Genomic DNA, 18238 nt, shown 5'->3' on the forward strand with positions numbered 1-18238 from the left:
CTGCCCTGTGCAACTGCCCTGTGTGTTCTGCTCAGTGTCACTGATGGAGCCCCAGAGTTATTACCAACTGCAGATGCAGGTGGGAGGGATGGATGATTTGTTGATCGACAGACTCAGGATTTAAAACTATCTTTGTAGGTTCAAGCCAAGAGGCCCGACCCATAGGAGTAGGTAAAAATAGGCAGACGTGGAAGGTTCTACGGCAAAGCCAAAAAATTAACTGTAACAAATGGAATCGGGGATATATAGCTTCAGGATGTGGTGAACACTGTCTGAATTAAAAGTGTGAAGCAATTGGCAAAAATCCTAAAGCAAGCTGAGAAGCTGTTCTAGAAGTGTATTAATAGATGCCTATTTTCTGAGAGTGGTAATCCTCCTCTGACTGTGTAAGGCCACCCCTAGGACTTCAAGTCCCACCGTGGGTAACACACTGGGAGGTGGTGGAGAGCACAGTGGGTGCTGGGAGGAGAGGAGTCTGGCTGTGGGGACTTGGTGGCTCTCTTCAAAGATCGGAATTATTAAGGCAAGAGGGCTCAGGTTTGAGAGTTATTCTGAATGACCTTAAGGTGTTGAAACAAGGACCACTGGATGTCAGCTAAACAGATGGAAATGTCCAGACATCAGATGGGTTGGCCCAGACCTCTTTTTATGAGGTGAGTGGGGGTGGGAGTGGGGACAACCAATGGGCAGGAAAGCTTAAGCAGCAGATAAGCACTTTTACTTGATAATTAAAAAACCCCTTTCACACTGGGATTCCATGCATTTATGCTTCTCTATTACTGTGTGAAGTAGAATCTGCCAGTTCCTCCTTGATATCCATTTTCACTTCTCCCTTAACAGTGAACCCCAACATTTTTAGCATGCCTTTCCAGAACAAGGGCTACTTTCCCCAACCTTCCTTGGAACTAGGTATGGCCAGGGGGTGCAGTTGTGGATTGTGACCAATAGAGTAAAAGCAGAAGTATCACGTTCAAATTCTGGGAAGCAGTAGTAAAGAGAGGGGGGGTATACTCTTATTTCCCCTTCCTCCTTTATGTAGGCTGGAATGTGGATGTGGTGGCTGGAGCTCAGTAGCCATTTTGGGGCATGAGGTAGAAGCTCTATATTGATAAGGAGCCTGCATTCCTGATGGCTGTGACCATTACTGCAACCCCATATTGTTACCTTTATTCTTATTTATTTATTTATTTATTTATGGCTGCATTGGGTCTTAGTTGAGGCACGTGGGATTGTCGTTGTGGCATGTGGGATCTCTTAGTTGCAGCATGCGGGCTTCTTAGTTGCAGCATGTGGACTCTTAGTTGTGGCATGTGGGCTTCTTAGTTGCAGCATGAGAACTCTTAGTTTCGGCATGCATGCGGGATCTAGTTCCCTGACCAGGGATCGAACCTGAGCCCCCTGCATTGGGAGCGCAGAGTCTTACCCACTGGACCACCAGGGAAGTCCACCTTTATTCTTTATTTATGTAAAGGACACATGAAGGAACAGCACTGAAGTGAATGACATGGACTCTCCAGTTGGATTGCTTGGCTTCAAATTCCAGCTCCATTAGTTGCTAACTATTTGCCCTTGGACAAGTTTCTTAACCTCTTTGTGCCTCAGTTTCTAAATTTATAGACTGGGAATAATAATAGTAACAACTGTGCAGTTTTTGTTTTTGAAGGGGTTTAACTGAGAGAGCATCTAAAAGCATAGGAGACTGACACACAGTTAATGTTTGACGCATGCTGCCCATTGTTGTTGGTAGACAGAGTCTACACATTTTTTTGCTCATACTTTGCATCTCCATACACTGAGGCAACTACAGAGCTGTGCTAGGTGTGCTTTTCCTTATTTACTTGCTCATTTGATAACTTCCAGTAATGCTCCAGAAAGACAAAAAGAAACAACATAAGAACAGTCAAAATGCAATTTATGCATGCATATTCAAGATTTTTTCTTAAGACAATCTGCCTTAAGGTTTGGATTGAGGAATTAATTGTTTCTAGAAGAGTGGGTCGTTGGAATTTGCTGTGTGTTCTGAGTCCCTTCACTGCTCTGGTTATTAATGTTTAGACTGTATACAGATACAGATTTCATAGTGATGAGCAGGAATTTGTACTAGAGAAAGAGTGCACGTCTCTGGTAGGCGTTGTCTTCCCGAGTTTCTTAAGAAACCGAAGTCTAGAACATCATCCGTTCATTTATTTATTCATGGGAATTTAAAGGCAAATGAGGGATGCGTGCCCTAAGATGCTCCCAGCTTTGTGCAGAAGGCAGATGTGCTTCCTGCAGCTCTCTGGACATGCCTCTTCTTATGTCTGTCTCCCTGGGCTGTGGGTGTCAGAAGGTGAGTAAGAATTTGCCAGGAAGAAAAGGTGGGGCAGCACTTCTGGGAATTTATCCCCCAGAGGCGTCTGCACATGTATGGGAGGATGTGCGAACACGGTTATTCACGGCAGCGTCGTTTGTAATAGCGGAAGTCTGGAACCCACATGTCCGTCTATAGAGGGCTGGGTAATCTACTGACATCCCCGCAGTAAAATAGTATACAGCTGGAAAAAGAAAGGGTTGTCGTCAGTGCTCTGATAGAACAAGGCTTCCAGAATATACTGTTAAGCAAAAAAAAAAAAAAAAAGCAAAGAGCAGTGAGCGTATATAGTGGGTTACGTTTTGTGTAAGGAAGGTTGGGGGCATATATGTCCATATTTCCTTGTATTTGCAGAAAGACTGGCAACATAAACAAGGAACTAATAGAAATGACACCCCCCCCCCCGCCCCCCTACCGGTAGTAAGGCAGAGGACCAGGCCAGGGTGGGAGCCACTCTTCCTGATCATTCTTTATTATTTTGATTTTTGAACCATGTAAATATGTTATCTCCTCCAGTAGCTAAAATGAAATGTAATAAGAAAAGGGAAGAACATTCTGGGCAGAGAGAACAGCATGTGCAGGGGCCTGGAGGCATGAAGCTGTAAAAACAAGACAACAAAGTCCCCCTAACTTCCATCTGGTGTCCCTCTGGCCGGGCTTCCAGAACTGTTGGCATGTCTCTGTTTGTGATTTCTGGACACCTACTGGAATCTAAGTTCCTTAAAAGCAGGGGACTTTATCAGTCTTGTTCACCACCATACACAAATTAACACTGGTTGCCTGATACTGTGGACTGACTGTCTGAGATCTTGCCCTCTCTCACATGGGTCCCAACATCTTCTGAAGGAAAACCTACTTCTCTTTCCATATCTTGTTCTGCTTCTCAGCAGGGGGCCTATGCTCTTCCTCTTCCTGGACCAGGAGTCATTCCTTCTCTCTTCACGAAAACAAAAAGCTATGGCTGACTGGTCACAGAGAAATGATACAGTTAAGCAGAAAACCATCGCTTTGAATAAAGTTGCACGTGAATGTAAATCTACATGCATGCACACATAAGAATGTATATAAGCTTATTCTTACACATATGCACAGGGAACTACGCGAAATACACAATAGATACAGCACATTTCACCTGTTAAATAGAAACTACTTGAGTGGTTTTTCTGGAATAGTGGTTTTCAAGAATTTTAACTTGTACACCTCCTGAAGGAATTTTGCAAAAACCGTCCACAACATTTACAACTCAACATCTAAAATTTTCTTATCATAAGTTTAAATAGTTGCCAAGGATGTAATTTTTGGCATATTGTAAAATGTTGACTCTTTAAAGTAAAAATATTACAAGACTTTAAAATATAGGCCAAATGGAATTTAAATGCTATAATGATTTGATACTTGTCACATTTTACGCTATGTTAACACTTCTTGTTAACATTCAGACATTTTTCATCTTCCTTTTTTCTCCCTGCAGTCCTATTTCTATTCTACTGCTGCACACGTTTTTATCCTAATGTAATACATTTTTATGCTTGAAAGTCTTTTATTGGTCTCATAATTATCTCAATCAAATCTATGTGTGTAAATTGCACCTGTATTTTATTTCCCGTGACAAGTTGCTAAATGGTTAAAAAAAAAAAAAAAAAAAGTGTTTTATTTTCTTTGTGGATTGAATTAGCACCAAAATAGATAGTAGAGAATTTGTCAAAATAAGATGTATCAGCTTTCTCTTGCCTCAAGAATACTTCATTACAAGCTATCACAGCCCCCCAATAAGCATTCTTTTAGCTCAGGAGTCTGTGGGTTGACTGAGTGGTTCTTTAGGTCTAGAAGGGCTGGCTGATTTGTCTGGGCTGGTGCACAAACCAGCAGCCAGCACCTGGTCAGCTGGGATGTCTGGTGTCTGCCACATGTGCTTTCTCAGTCTCCAGTGGGCTAGCCTGGGCTTCTTCATGGGGCAGTTGGGCAGGGTTCCAAGAGTGTGGGTGTGACCAAACAAAGCTTCTTGTGTCCAGCTTCAGAACTGACTCATTCTCACTTCTGCCACATTCCACTGGCCAAAGCAAGTTATAAGGCCAGTCCAGGCTCAGGGATGGGGAAAGAGACAGACTCACACAGTCACATCACAAGGGCAATATTTTGTTAGATTTATACTAAGTTTTTCATTTTGGGGTACTAATATAAATGGTGTTGTGTTTTTAATTTCAAATTCCACTTGTTTATTGCTGGTATATAGAAAAAGAATTGGCTTTTATATATTAACTTTTTATCCTACAACCTTGTTATAATCACTTATTAGTTCCAGGAGGTTTTTTATTTTTTCTTTTTTGTCAGTTCTGTCAGATTTTCTACATAGATGACCATGTTTTCTGGGAACAAACACAGTTTTATGTCTTCTTTCCCAATCTAGATACCTTTTATTTCCTTTTCTTGTCTTATTGCATTAGCTAGAACTTTCAGTACAACGTTGAAGAGGAGTGGTGAGAGGGACATCCTTGCCTTGTTCCTGATCCTAGTGGGAAAGCTTCTAGTTTCTCACCATTAATTATGATGTTAGCTGTAGGCTTTCTGTAGATATTCTTTATCAAGTTGAGGATGTTCCCTTCTACTCCCAGTTTACTGAGTTTTTCTTATTATGAATGGGTGTTGGATTTTGTCAAATGATTTTCTGTATCTATTGATATGATTGTGTGATTTTTTTCTTTTTTAGTCTGTTGATGATTGCATTAAGTGATTTTTGAATGTTGAACCAACCTTGCATCCTTGGGATGAATCCCATTTGGTTGGGTGTATAATTCTTTTTATGCATTGTTAGATTCAATTTGCTAATATTTTGTTGAGGATTTTTGTATCTATATTTATATGAGATATTGGTCTGTAGTTTGCTTGTAACGCCTTTTCTGGTTTTGGTATTAGGGTAATGCTGACCTATTAGAATGAGTTAGAAAGTATTTCCTCTCCTGGAATAAGATTTTAATGATAAAATTGATAAAAATAGGTTTTAAACTATGTTATTCAACAACACACCAAATCTGAAAGAAATCACATGAAACTTCCATCCCAGGGCTTTAGCTAAGGTGTCTTGAAAATTTTAGAAATTGTTTAAAACATTCCTGTTACAGTTAAAATGACCAGCATATGACTAAAATTATAAAACTCCAATAGCTACATGGTTTAGCTATTTGAATGTGCTTTTCTTCTCAGCTAATGACACCTCCTAGGGATGAATTTTAGGAATAGCGGCAAAGAATTTCTTATATTTAAAAATGTGAGGAAGAAAAGTATTTTTTAGCATTAAAAATTCTTACAGATGTTCTCCTTGATTTGCGCCTATAGGACTAACCTAAGAATGGTGATTTTTCTCTTTCTCCCTCCCCCCACTTCCTCCTTCTCCCTTTCTTTGACAGAGGTGAGAAAGTGGAAGAGGTGACTTCGTTGATGAAAAGTTGTTTTTATTCCAGTTCCCCACCCCCGACCATCTAACTGAATTCAGACATCCCAACACAGGCCAAGTACCTGGTTTGAATAATGGGCTTTCCCTTAACAAGCAAATAAGCAAAGGTATAAACCAGGGAAAACCCAAAAGCCCTATGAGTCAACAGGGCCGTTATTATTCATCAAAGGAGGCTCTCCTTTGGTTGGCTGCCCTGGAGTTTTCCCATCACAGGATAATGAGCCACGGGAAGATGTATGAGGGCTGAGGGGTAAGCCTTTCTTTTATAAAGTGGGAGAAAGGCTTTTGCAAACTCCAATACCTTCTCACTGCAACCACTTTAGGAAAGTGCACATGTGGAGAATGAAAATCTAGAACATGATTCCCTTGAGACTATCCAAGAGGTACCCCCTGGAAAGTTTTCACATTCCCCAAAGTTAGGGGGTGCCTAGTAAGTTAGGGGATCTTCCAGTTGTTGTAGTAAACAGGGCCTGTGCAGACGTTTCTTATAGAGAGGGAACCTCCCCCATCATGTGCAGGAGAACTGGGGAGAACTCCCAGCAACTCTGAGGACCTTCTTTGGGGTTTTGTTCTGAGACGCCACAGAAATTGCTTTTCTAAGTAGACCATAGGCATTCTGAGGGCAGATGTGTATCCTTTATTACTGTTCCCCCAGAGGGCCCAGATAAGTTGGGCAGACAGTAAACCTGCACAAACATACAGCAGACGGACTTTTTTATTTCTTGGAAGGGAAGGACTCAAAGAGACCTCTAGAATTCTTCAGCTTCTTTCTCGTGCATCTGGTGAAATGAAATTCAAAGTCTCAAAGACAGCTGAGAATTTGTCTGAGTTTTAAAAAGCAAGAGAAAGATTCCAATCATGTCACTTGTTGACCCATTCTCTGGTCTAACGGCCTAGGGTACAAGAGATGTTTCCCTACGTGTAACATGAGTGTCCGTTTGCTTTCCTTCATGGACCGGGAATAGCTGGTCCCATCATCAGTGACCTTAATCTTCACAGATTGAAAATTTGGTCTCCTCCGCCCTCCCTTCCTCGGGCTGGAGAGTCTGGGCGCCTTTTCTGTCTCGGAGGTGTAGCATGTTTTTGCAAGGTGTTCTCATTTCCCTTCTCTTATTTTGAGCTGGGGAGCATTTAAGTTTAAAAGGAAAAAGAATGTGAAAGTTACCTTTCTAACTTTTAAAAACCTGTGATAGTCATGGGATATCATGGGATAGTGCATTTGGTTTCCTAATCTTGCCTCCGTCTCAGAGTTTACCCTGATATCAGTTCTTCCTTAGTCACTGGTCCACCTGCTGATAGCTGGGCCCCAGGCTGTCCACATAAAGACCACACTCCCCGACCCCCCTTGCAGCTGACTGTGGCCAAAAAGACATAAACAGCAGTGTTGCTTGGAAACTTATGGAAAGTTCCATCAAAGACGACACTGCACACGCCTTTTATTTCTGCTTCTTCTGCTTAACTGTTCTTTCCGTTATCCATTGCGATGGGACCAATCCACTCGGAAAATTAGTGACTAAAACCACTACAGTTTATTATTTTTTATGATTCTGTGGGTTGGCAATCTGGGAGGTTTCTCATGCTGGTCTCCACTGACATCCCAGCTGGGCCGTGGGATCTGAGATGGCCTCGTGGTCATATCTGGCCACTGAGGTTCCTTGATTCTTCTCCGCGAGGTGTCTTGCTCTCCCAGAGGCTGGGTGGACTTTATCACAACATGGGTATCAAGGTTTCTAGAGGGAGACAGAGGAAGCTTCAAGACCCCTTAAGGGCTGGGCTCTGGAATGCACACGTCACTTCCGCCAAATTGTATTGGTCAACCTGGATTCAAGGGTGGAGAAATAGAACCCATGTCATGATAGAAGAAGAGGCAGTGACCTTGATATTGCAAAAGTGTGCAGACACAGGAGGCCCGATTCACTGGGGACCATTGTTAAGAACCATCTATCATGTTTGTTGTCTGGAATGTGGTTGTGATGTCTAGAATCCAAGCAGTTATCCTGGACAAGCTATGGAGACCACTTGCTGGGAATGTTGGAGGGGCGAGATGGAAAGACCCTGAGCCCCCGCACGCTCTCTGAGCTGTAGACCATCTACCTCCATTGTGGTTTAATAGGAGAGAGCTATAAACTCCTATTTGTTTGAGCCACTGTCGTGTTGGGCTTTCTGTTCCTTGCAGCCAAATCTTTACCTTCTCTCCGTGCTCAACCTCTTCGAAATTTCCAGCCCTACTTAGCAGTTTAAATCACACTACTTAGGGTTTTCTGTACTTTCAGGGTCACAGAGGAAGAGGGAAACTAACACTGTAAAGATGCCATCATGACGTTTTGATATAATTTCCTATTCCACCTGGCAAGCCTGGGGAGAATAAAATGAGGCAGAAAAGGGTTAGGAATTGTCATGCACCTGAAACATTGCCTGGTTCCAAGTCGATCAGCGTAATCTCAATGACTAGCGCGGGGAGAGCCCAGGAACCACAGCGGCAGGTCCAGGAACGTCCCAGGCAAACTGAAAAAGCCACACTTGCCCATGCATAGACTTGTGGATCAGTGGTTCATTTGGATGTGGTCAGAAGCGGGCCTGCTCCTTGAAATAATGATAAGCTGTGTATCTCAGATTCCATCTGGAAACCATTCTTCGATTTCCATTACGAAGAGATGATTTTGAGTTGGGTGTCTCTTAGCTCATCTGTTTTGCATGTGCACCAGGGTGGGTTCTAGAGATGAACAACAGCTTTCTCCTCCCCATTTTTCCTTCAAGTTTTATGGTTTGGTTTGGGCTTTATTTATAGCACGTCACATGTAGAAATACAGCAGGGCACTACCCAGAGGACAAGCGGCGTCCTATCCTCTTACATATTCCCCACTCATAATTACTTTAGGCTGTTTTAAGTTTGCATTTCTTTTCTATAATGATACAGTAGACAGAAAGAACTAGAAACAGAAATGTTCCCCCCACCTCTGCCCCACCCTCCTGAGTCGTCCTGCTCCACCCCCCATACCCAGGAGGGTGTACATCAGTCCTGGGTTCATTAACCCACCAGTGGAAAACAGATTGATCTGGAGGCTTCAGCCACTCTTAGAGGCCAAGGGACCTTGAACCCTTATCTCCTCCCTCTCTCTCCTCCAAACAGAATAGTACACAAACAAGCCTGGACAGACAGAAGGCATCTATCTACTTCCAAAGAAGCTCCGCGGACAGGGCTGGTTCTGTGACCTTGCTTTGTTATCCATCTCTGAGTTTAGAGGCCTCACTGCCAGGGACTGTCCAGAGTTTCTAGACCTCCAACCGTGTGTGGTCTTCTGGTCACTCAGACCCCATCACAGGTGCTTGCATCGCCTTTAGCTCTCAATGAAGGACGAGCTGGCGAGGCCACATATGGGAAAACCTGGACGTATGACAGAATTGCAGCCTAGTTAAAACAGAAAATATGCATAGACATATATGTATATTTGTTTCCAGAGGTCTTGGCTTAGAAGACAATTTGCATACATTGGGGCATAAATTTGCATATGTGTGGCACAAATTTGCATATTATGTTCATAAGTCTCTACTTCCAAACAAAGTAGAGAACACCCTATTTATTCTACTGTAATTTATATTCCCCCCTTAGACGCATGTTGTATTACATCAGCTGTATTACAAACTAGTTCCCCTAGTTTGTCTTCTAATTTCCCAGAATTTGTTCTAATTTTGAAGAAATTCTTCCTAACTATCGCCATTGTTTGTTGTGAAACCAGCCCTGAAAGACATCAAGAGGCCTTTGTGAACTAATAGCTATTTGTTAGGTATTGTCTGTAGAGAAGACACTGGGTTCCCTAGAGACACCAAACAAAGCTCCTCCAAAAGTATTAGCTAGGAAATCAGGCCTTTAATTGTATTTATATAAATTATAACATTATGTTTATATCTATATAAAAAAAGGATTGTAATTAAAAATTGTAGGTGTAAAGAAAATGATTTTACCAAAAGTACTAGAAACCGTATCACAGTTATTCTCAAATGTAAAGTTAGGGATATTAGTCATGGTTCAAGAACAAGGTTATCACACCTGCCGACATAATTATGTGTGAACTTGGGCAAGTTCTGTCGCTTCCCTTGAGCCTCAGTTTCTCCCTCTGGAAAGTGTGGGTGGTGACAGGGATCTCAGTGTTTCCCAAACCTCAGGCACCGAGGCTCACCTTATGCTCCTATCGCCTACACTACCATTTACTTCATAGTTTTCTGGAATTTAATAACTTTTAAACTTAAACTGGCATTATCTATCTTACCCTACTCCTAAGTAAAAATACCTATGAAATGACAGATTTGATGTACTCTTTTTTTTTCACATTAAAATAAATACAGGCGGATCACGCGGGCAGGAGCCGCTCTGGGCATGCTCAGTGGCAGGGCAGGTGGGGCCGCCGCGGGCCGCCGGGTCCGGCCGGGAGCGGAGGGGCGGGGGCAGAGGGGGAAGTGGGTGGGAGCCGCGTGCCAAGTCTCGAGAGTCGCCGGCAGCCGCGGGACGCTGGGCAAGTGGGAGCCCGCGTGGTCCGGGCCGCGATGAGCAATGGCATCGGTCAAGGTGGCCGTGAGGGTCCGGCCCATGAATCGCAGGGAAAAGGACTTGGAAGCCAAATTCATTATTCAAATGGAGAAAAGCAAAACAACAATCACAAACTTAAAGATACCAGAAGGAGGGACTGGGGACTCAGGAAGAGAACGGACCAAGACCTTCACCTATGACTTTTCTTTTTATTCTGCTGATACAAAAAGTCCAGATTATGTTTCACAAGAAATGGTTTTCAAAACCCTCGGCACAGATGTCGTTAAGTCTGCATTTGAAGGTTATAATGCATGTGTCTTTGCATACGGGCAGACTGGATCAGGAAAGTCATACACTATGATGGGAGATTCTGGCGATTCTGGCTTAATACCCCGGATCTGCGAAGGGCTCTTCAGTCGGATAAATGAAACCACCAGATGGGATGAGGCATCTTTTCGAACTGAAGTCAGCTACTTAGAAATTTATAATGAGCGTGTGAGAGATCTACTTAGACGGAAGTCGTCCAAAACCTTCAATTTAAGAGTCCGTGAGCATCCAAAAGAAGGACCTTATGTTGAGGATTTATCCAAACATTTAGTACAGAATTACGGTGATGTCGAAGAGCTTATGGATGCAGGAAACATCAATCGGACCACCGCCGCCACAGGGATGAATGATGTCAGCAGCAGGTCTCACGCCATCTTCACCATCAAGTTCACGCAGGCAAAATTTGATTCTGAAATGCCATGTGAAACCGTGAGTAAGATCCACTTAGTCGATCTTGCCGGAAGTGAGCGGGCAGATGCCACTGGTGCCACCGGGGTCCGGCTGAAGGAAGGGGGGAACATCAACAAATCCCTCGTGACCCTGGGAAATGTCATTTCTGCCTTAGCTGATTTATCTCAGGATGCAGCAAACCCTCTTGTAAAGAAGAAGCCAGTTTTTGTGCCTTACAGGGATTCTGTTTTGACTTGGTTGTTAAAAGATAGCCTTGGAGGAAACTCTAAAACTATCATGATTGCTAGTAAGAATTTTAAGTTCTTTTTCTTCAGCATACAGTGTTTCGTGTGAATTAACTGTAACTACTGAAGTTTAAAGTGTCTCATTAGGAAATAGCACCTTTTTATTAAAAAAAAGTTTTTCTGTTCTGAAAACAAAAAAAAAAAAAAAAAAAAAAAAAAAAAAAAAAAAAAAAAAAAATAAATACAGACTCTCAAATAATTTTAAAGATGCCCATCTGTATTCACTTGAAATTTTCTCAGGTACCACTGCACCTTGAGAACTGTGGCCAAAAAACTAAATAGCATCACAAAGAGCTCGGAATAAGACCGTTCACAGTTGTCCACAGTCGCTGTGTTTATGTAGCTGTAGCGTGCACATCAGGAGTGAGAGGAATTTTTGGTGGCCATATGTTCAGGTAACCTACTAAAATACCTCCCTGAATCTCAATTTCTCCATGTGTAAAAAAAGGGAAAACTACCTATTATGCAAGATTATTGTGGAAATTCAAGGAAATAATGAATAAGAAACTGGGAACATGAGATTGATAGATGAAATAGCTACTCAAATAAATGGCAGCTCACTCCTCTTCCCCTTCCTCGCTTCTGCCCAAACACGCCCACCTGCCAGGCTCCTTTCATGTGTGATCTCTCCTCCGCTCCCCGAGCAAAACAAATCCCAACCTTGTAAAGGTCTCAGGTGTGTAACAGTTGGGATGGATGAGCAAAGATCTGAGTATCAAAGCTAAAGACTGTAGGCTTGTTTGGGGGAGTTGGTCCAGAGGGGTGGTTCAGAGGAGGGTCTAGGAGCAGGGTATGGAGACGCGTGACAGCAGGGCAGAGAGGGGGCCTCTCTTAAGCCTGAGACCTGCCTGAGCGCCTTCTACCTCCTTCTGATGTTAAAGTTCAAAGTTCACTATCGTGTATCCCTTCCTATAGGGCTGTGGTTATTGACAGATGTGTGTGTGTGAGAGAGACAGAGACAGAGAGACAGAGACAGAGACAGAAACAGAGGTCGATCTAACCCCTCAGGGGACATTTGGCAATGTCTGGAGACATTTTTGATTGTCACAACCAGGGACAGAATGCTACTAGCATCTAATGGGCAGAGACCAGGGACGTTGCCAGACATCCTTCGAGTCACAGGACGGCCCTTCCAGCAAAGAATTGCCCAGCCCCAAACATCGAACCCTGCTTTAGGGTTATTGTCATTTCTTCTGGGGAAAGAGAAGACACCCTGCCCATCCCCCCACTCACCCAATGAGGTGTTTCCTGGTGGTTTCAAAACTCCTTTAACAAAATACAGTTTTTTTCGTACCATAAATAGAGCTAAAAGGCTCTTCATGATTTCCATAGTGTGGGCCTCTGCGTGCATGTGTTATGGTCAAAGCGAGCTAGAAAGTTGGGAGGAGTACGATTAAGGATGACATAGAATAGGATACTAAGAAGACATTTAACAAGAGTTAATATTTATCGAGTCCTTCCTGAGTGTCAGACCCTGGGCTGAACGTTTCACATTTCACACGTGTCCCCGATGGCAGCTGCCTGGTGGCCCAAGTTTGTTGTCCCCACAGGTCACACTCTGACATTTACGTCCCAGTTACCTTGCTTTGGCTCTTCCCTCAGCGGGAATCCCTGTGTGTCCCTGGGTGACGGCTCTGCCATTTGCTAAGGATGTTGGGGACAGGGACAGGCAGATTAATTTAGATATAATTCGCATGCCACACAATTTGGTCATTTAAAGTGTACAGTTCAATGGTTTTTAGTGTATTCACCCAGCTGTGCAGCCATCACCACAATTAACTTTAGAACATTTTCATCCCCCTAGAAAGAAACCCCATCGCCATTAGCAGTCACTCCCATTCCCGCCAACGCCGCCCCCAGCAGCCACTATTTACTTTCTGTTTCTATAGATTTGCCTGTTCTGGCCATTTCCTACCAATGGAATCGTACAATATGTGACCGGTTTCTTTCATTTAACAATGTTTTCAAGGTTCAGACATGTGGTACTAAGTATCACTACTTCATTCCTTTTTCTTTTGTCTGTTTTGCCAACTAGTCTGTGATATGAATACAGCACATTTTATTTATCCATTCATCAGTGGATGAACATTGATTGTTTCCATTTTTTGGCCATTATGAATAGAGCTTCTGTGAATATTGGCATGCATGTTTTTGTGTGGATGTGCGTTTTCGTTTATCTCGGGTATACCTAGTAGTGGCATTGTTGAACCCTATGTGGTTTTAGGGACGGCCAGACTAATTTCTGAAGCATCTGCACCACTTTACTTTCCCACCAGCAACGCACAAGGGTTGCAGTTTCTCCGCATCCTTGTTTCTCCACAACACTTGTCGTGATGTCCTTTTGTAATAGTCATCCTAGTACTTGTGGTTACTTCTTGCTCCATTAAAAAAAGTCTTCCCGGTTGATAATCTCACATGTAAACCTCCTGTGTCTGTTTTCTTCTTTCTACTTTACGTCAACCCCACAGTTTGTTGTCCAGCACATCACTGCGGAATGATCGAGTGAACGACCTCCAACTTTACCGTCCTCCCTGCTTTCAGAGTTGGACAGCAGAGGTCAGTGAAAATTCCTCCCAGCTTGGCATCGATCTTGCTGCCTCTTTCAGTGCTTGTGATCGTCTCCACAACCTTTTCTGCAGTGGAAGCTCCATGAGGGCCTTAGAACGAAGAGTGAGTGAGAGGCCTGGGCTTCCGCGTTCATCCTATGTTGTGTTTGGATGGTTGGTGGGACTATGAAAGCCTGTACTCCTAAGAGCTGATTTTAGAGAGGTGGTAGTGCTGTCTAGATTGGAATGGATTTGGATTGTTTTTAGTGATTGAGGCGGCAGATAACCCAGGCTGAGTTCAAAGTACAAGGTAGTGAGTGTGAGTCAGAACCAAGGGAGGAAAGTGTTCAGTGGGGCAACACCCAGCTCATCCCTTAGGACGGGATCTGGATGTCATTAAATGGAAGGGAGGGAGGGAGGGAGGAAGGAAGGGAGGGAGGGAGGGAGAGAGAGGAAGGGAGGGAGGGAGAGAGAGGATGGGAGGGAGGGAGGGAGAGAGGAAGGAAGGGAGGGAGGAATGGAGGGAGGAAGGAAGGAAGGGAGGGAGGAAGGGAGGGAGGGAGAGAGGAAGGAAGGGAGGAAGGAAGGGAGGGAGGAAGGGAGGGAGGAAGGAAGGGAGGGAGGAAGGAAGGGAGGGAGGAAGGAAGGGAGGGAGGAAGGGAGGGAGGAAGGGAGGGAGGAAGGAAGGAAGGGAGGAAGGAAGGGAGGAAGGAAGGGAGGGAGGGAGAGAGGAAGGGAGGGAGGAAGGGAGGGAGGGAGGAAGGGAGGGAGGAAGGGAGGGAGGAAGGAAGGGAGGGAGGGAGGAAGGGAGGAAGGAAGGGAGGGAGGGAGGGAGGGAGAAAGGAGGGAGGGAGAGAGGAAGGAAGGAAGGGAGGGAGGGAGGAAGGGAGGGAGGGAGGGAGGAAGGAAGGGAGGGAGGGAGGGAAGGGGAATCCTGAAGCCCTCGTCAGCACAGCACCGCCCAGAGAAACAATACTTCAGCTGATGATTTAAACGGCAGGCCCTTGAGCTGGGGAAATACTCCTGGACGTTGGGAGGTGCGAGCTGAGGCAAAGCTGGCAGGGAGGGGAGCCGGTCCATCCTCAGGAGCCCTGCTCAGACTTGTGGCCTTAGAGGTTCCTTGCAGGACAAGTCGAAGCCCCAGCTGAAGGGGACGTTGATGGAGACAGAGGCCAGCACTGAGCAGGGCCGGCCCCTCCTCTCAGTTCAGGCGGGCGCCCTAAAGGAGCCCACGGACCCCAGCTGTGGGCGTGAGTGTCGGGTGGGGGCTGGGAAGGAGTCCTCCCCGCTGCTTCTCGCCCCATCCTGTCCCGCTGGAAGGAATGGGGTTGCTTTAGCTCCTGGTGCCGTATGGCTTCCGTCTGAACGTAACTGAGCAACTCGGCTTTGGGGGGTGTGCTGCTCAGGGGCACATTCCCTTTTCAAAGTCAAAGTAGGAGTTTACACTGTTGCCTTTCAGGGACCTCCTTCGGCACCAAGGTTATCCGGGAATTTCTGACAAATTAAACCCGTATGCCTTCTTGAGCATGTAAAAAAAAGGCACTTATTTTCAGATTTCAAAAAAATTACATGTTACCCTTGGCAGGCTTTAATCTTTAAGTGATATTTTTAGAAGGGATGATTTAAGGGGCATGAAAGGGTAAATTAGAAATTCATTCATTCATTGTATTGAGCGCCCATTAGGTAGGGTATCCAGAGAGATATAAAGCCAGGGGTCTGCCTTCAAGGAAGAAAATGCTGAAAGAGCAGTCAGATAACAGGACAACTCAGAGATCCTTCCAGCTCTGATTAGACCTGCTCTGTCCAATATGGCAGCCACTGGCCATGTCGTTCCCAAGTACCTGACGTGTGCCAAGTCCAAGGTCAGATGTGCTGCCATCGTAACAAACATACCGGGGCCTGGAGATTCAGCATGGGAAAAGAATGCAAAATGTCTCATTAATAATTTTAGGTATTGAGTATATGTTCAAATGGTAGTCTTTTGTTTACATTGGGCTGAATATATCCCTAAAATGAATTTCATCTGTTTCTTTTTCTTTTCTTTGAACGTGGTCCCTAGAGACTGTCAAACCACACACCCCACCTGTGTTATATTTCTGTTGGACAGGGCTGGGTTAGCACCTCGGAGCACTTTTGCAAGGTGTGATTAGCAGAAGCGCACGGGATTATGTTTATGGGTGTCTGGAGGATTGCTAAGCTGAGAGTTAGGGCAACCGAGGGGGAAAAATAAGTTCTCTCCCCGTTCTCATTTCGGAGTCGTGAATCCAGACACCAGATTATTTAACCGCAGTAGATGATCTTTGGGGTCTGATTTGAAATCTATAGAAATGAGGATGTCAGCACCAGGGATGAGAATGCAGGCTGAGCTTTACCCCTGTAAAGCCACATTCAAGGGCCTCTCTCCCTGGAAAAGAAAGAGTTTGGGTTAATATCTCCTCCAGTGCTGACTTCCTTTCGTGAAGGAGTTAAGCCAGATTGTTGCTTTTCCTTCAGTGGCGCTGGTTATAAAATTATTTTCATTTTCATTTCATTCCATAAAATAATTTCATTTTTAATGTGCATACTACCCAGCGAGGAGAATTCTGTTTACCGTTTTTTCCTGCCCAACAATGAAAGGCTGATCATACCAGATCATTCCACACTCCCCAGTCTCATTTCAGCATCTCCTGTTTGGCGTGTGCAGTTGTGTAGTAATCTGAGTGAACTCATCTTAGCTGCTTGTCTATTATACTCCATCAATAAAAAAGGCAAAGAGTTAAGACAAATTAGTGTATATTTTGAGAACACCACTGAGAGCCTGAGGTGCGAATACACTAGAAATAAGAGAAATTTTTTAATCTGGGGGATTTTTAATCTTAATATAAACACGTAAATAAATGCAAAGCCGAGAGGGAAGTGTCTGTCAACTTTCTTTTTTTTCTTTCATCACAGCTATTTTTAATCTTGCTTGGATCAGAATTTGTGGCATTCCCGAGATTATTCTGTTGGAACCGGTTACAGCTGCATATATACTCTTCCCTTTGTGGTGAAACATTGGGAAGCCTGGGTGTATTTTGTATTTCTTGACCTTTTCTCTAGTTGTCAGCTCATAACAGGTTATAGTCAGCCTATGAACATTTATTCCCTTGAGATTTCTTTTAATAGTTTGGGCACTGGAGTCAGACAGTCGAGTGCAAAGCTCACTCGTAAGCTATGAGACCTTGGGCGAGTTACCCACTCTTTCTCAGCCTCATCTGTTAAGCAGGCAGAATAACGGTGCCAGCTCACAGTGCTGGGTGAGGATTAAAAGAGATTATTCACACAATGCCCTCAGCCCAGAGCCTGGCACTCAGTAGGTCGTGGCTATATTTATTATCTTTCCCCTGCCAACCTCATCCTGGCTTCCCACAGAGCAGAGTGCCTCAGAGGGGGACCTGGGAAGCCTCCTGCGTCCCTGGGAACCTGTGACAAATGGCAGCCCCGAGCCCCGTTGGACCATCGAGTGTGACCACATGACGACACTCAGCTGCTCCCTCCCTGCCCTGCCTCCGTCCTGGGAACGTCCCCACTGCAGGTGTGGGAGAGAGCTGAGGGGGTCTCCGGGAGAGGGCTGCTGGAGAGAGGGCACTGAGGGAGCGAGTGTAGCCGACCGCAGGGGAGGGCGCCCAATCCCTTAATCAGTGGGTGAGGGGGCGGAATCAGCTCTCAGGATGCAAATTCGCCAACCAGGGTGCCACTGGGTGCCCCCGCGTATGGGGGCAGCGACTCACATCCTCTCACACCCACCCCTCTCCCGCACGCTGCCCCGGTCCAGCTGCCCTGCCCGCTGCCCTTGGGGGTTACACCTGGGCTACACTCCCGCCCCCGATTCTCCAGCAAATGTCTGCCCTTAACGACCCCCATCCGGTACCCTAGCTCAAGTATTTACATATCTGCCTCAGCTGGGAGGTTGTAAGCTCCCCTGAGGCCAGGATTTTAGTCCTGCCCTTGGCCACTATTTACCAAGTGCCCACTGCGACTGGCCCTTTCTGGGGACTGGGGGTACGGCAGAGAGCAAGGACCACTGCCAGCACCCCCAGTCCGGGTGACATCACCCAGAGGCTCCGCACTGGTTTCCTTGCCTCTGCTCTCACTCCGTGGGGTCCATTCCTCACAGGCCCCCCAGAGAACATTTAGAAATACAAATCACTTTACTTCCCTGCTCAGAACCCTCCAGAGGCTTCTGGTCACGTTTAGAATAGAAACCACACTCCTTTCCAGCCTATAAGGATCTGTGTTCTCACTCAGAGAACCTTTGCCAGCTCTCTGCTCTCAGCCCCTGCCCCACTGTGGCATCAGCCTCCAAACGGGCTCCTGCCCCAGGCT

At 45.1% G+C, this 18238-nt stretch overlaps 1 protein-coding gene across 1 annotated transcript; it reads left to right on the forward strand.

The window, feature by feature from the left end:
• Positions 1-10258: 10258 nt before the first annotated feature.
• Positions 10259-11397, forward strand: LOC130709133 (kinesin-like protein KIF16B). The gene has a single exon (XM_057555783.1). The coding sequence runs from the start codon at positions 10351-10353 to the stop codon at positions 11395-11397; it is 1047 nt and encodes a 348-aa protein (XP_057411766.1). The 5' UTR covers positions 10259-10350.
• The last annotated feature ends 6841 nt before the right edge of the window (positions 11398-18238 follow it).

The sequence above is a fragment of the Balaenoptera acutorostrata genome, chromosome 10 (genome assembly GCF_949987535.1).
Source record: "Balaenoptera acutorostrata chromosome 10, mBalAcu1.1, whole genome shotgun sequence".
Lineage (NCBI taxonomy): Eukaryota > Metazoa > Chordata > Mammalia > Artiodactyla > Balaenopteridae > Balaenoptera > Balaenoptera acutorostrata.

Coding starts and splice junctions, on each gene's coding strand:
- LOC130709133 (XM_057555783.1), top strand. CDS start 10,351: ATGGCATCGGTCAAGGTGGCCGTGAGGGTCCGGCCCATGAATCGCAGG.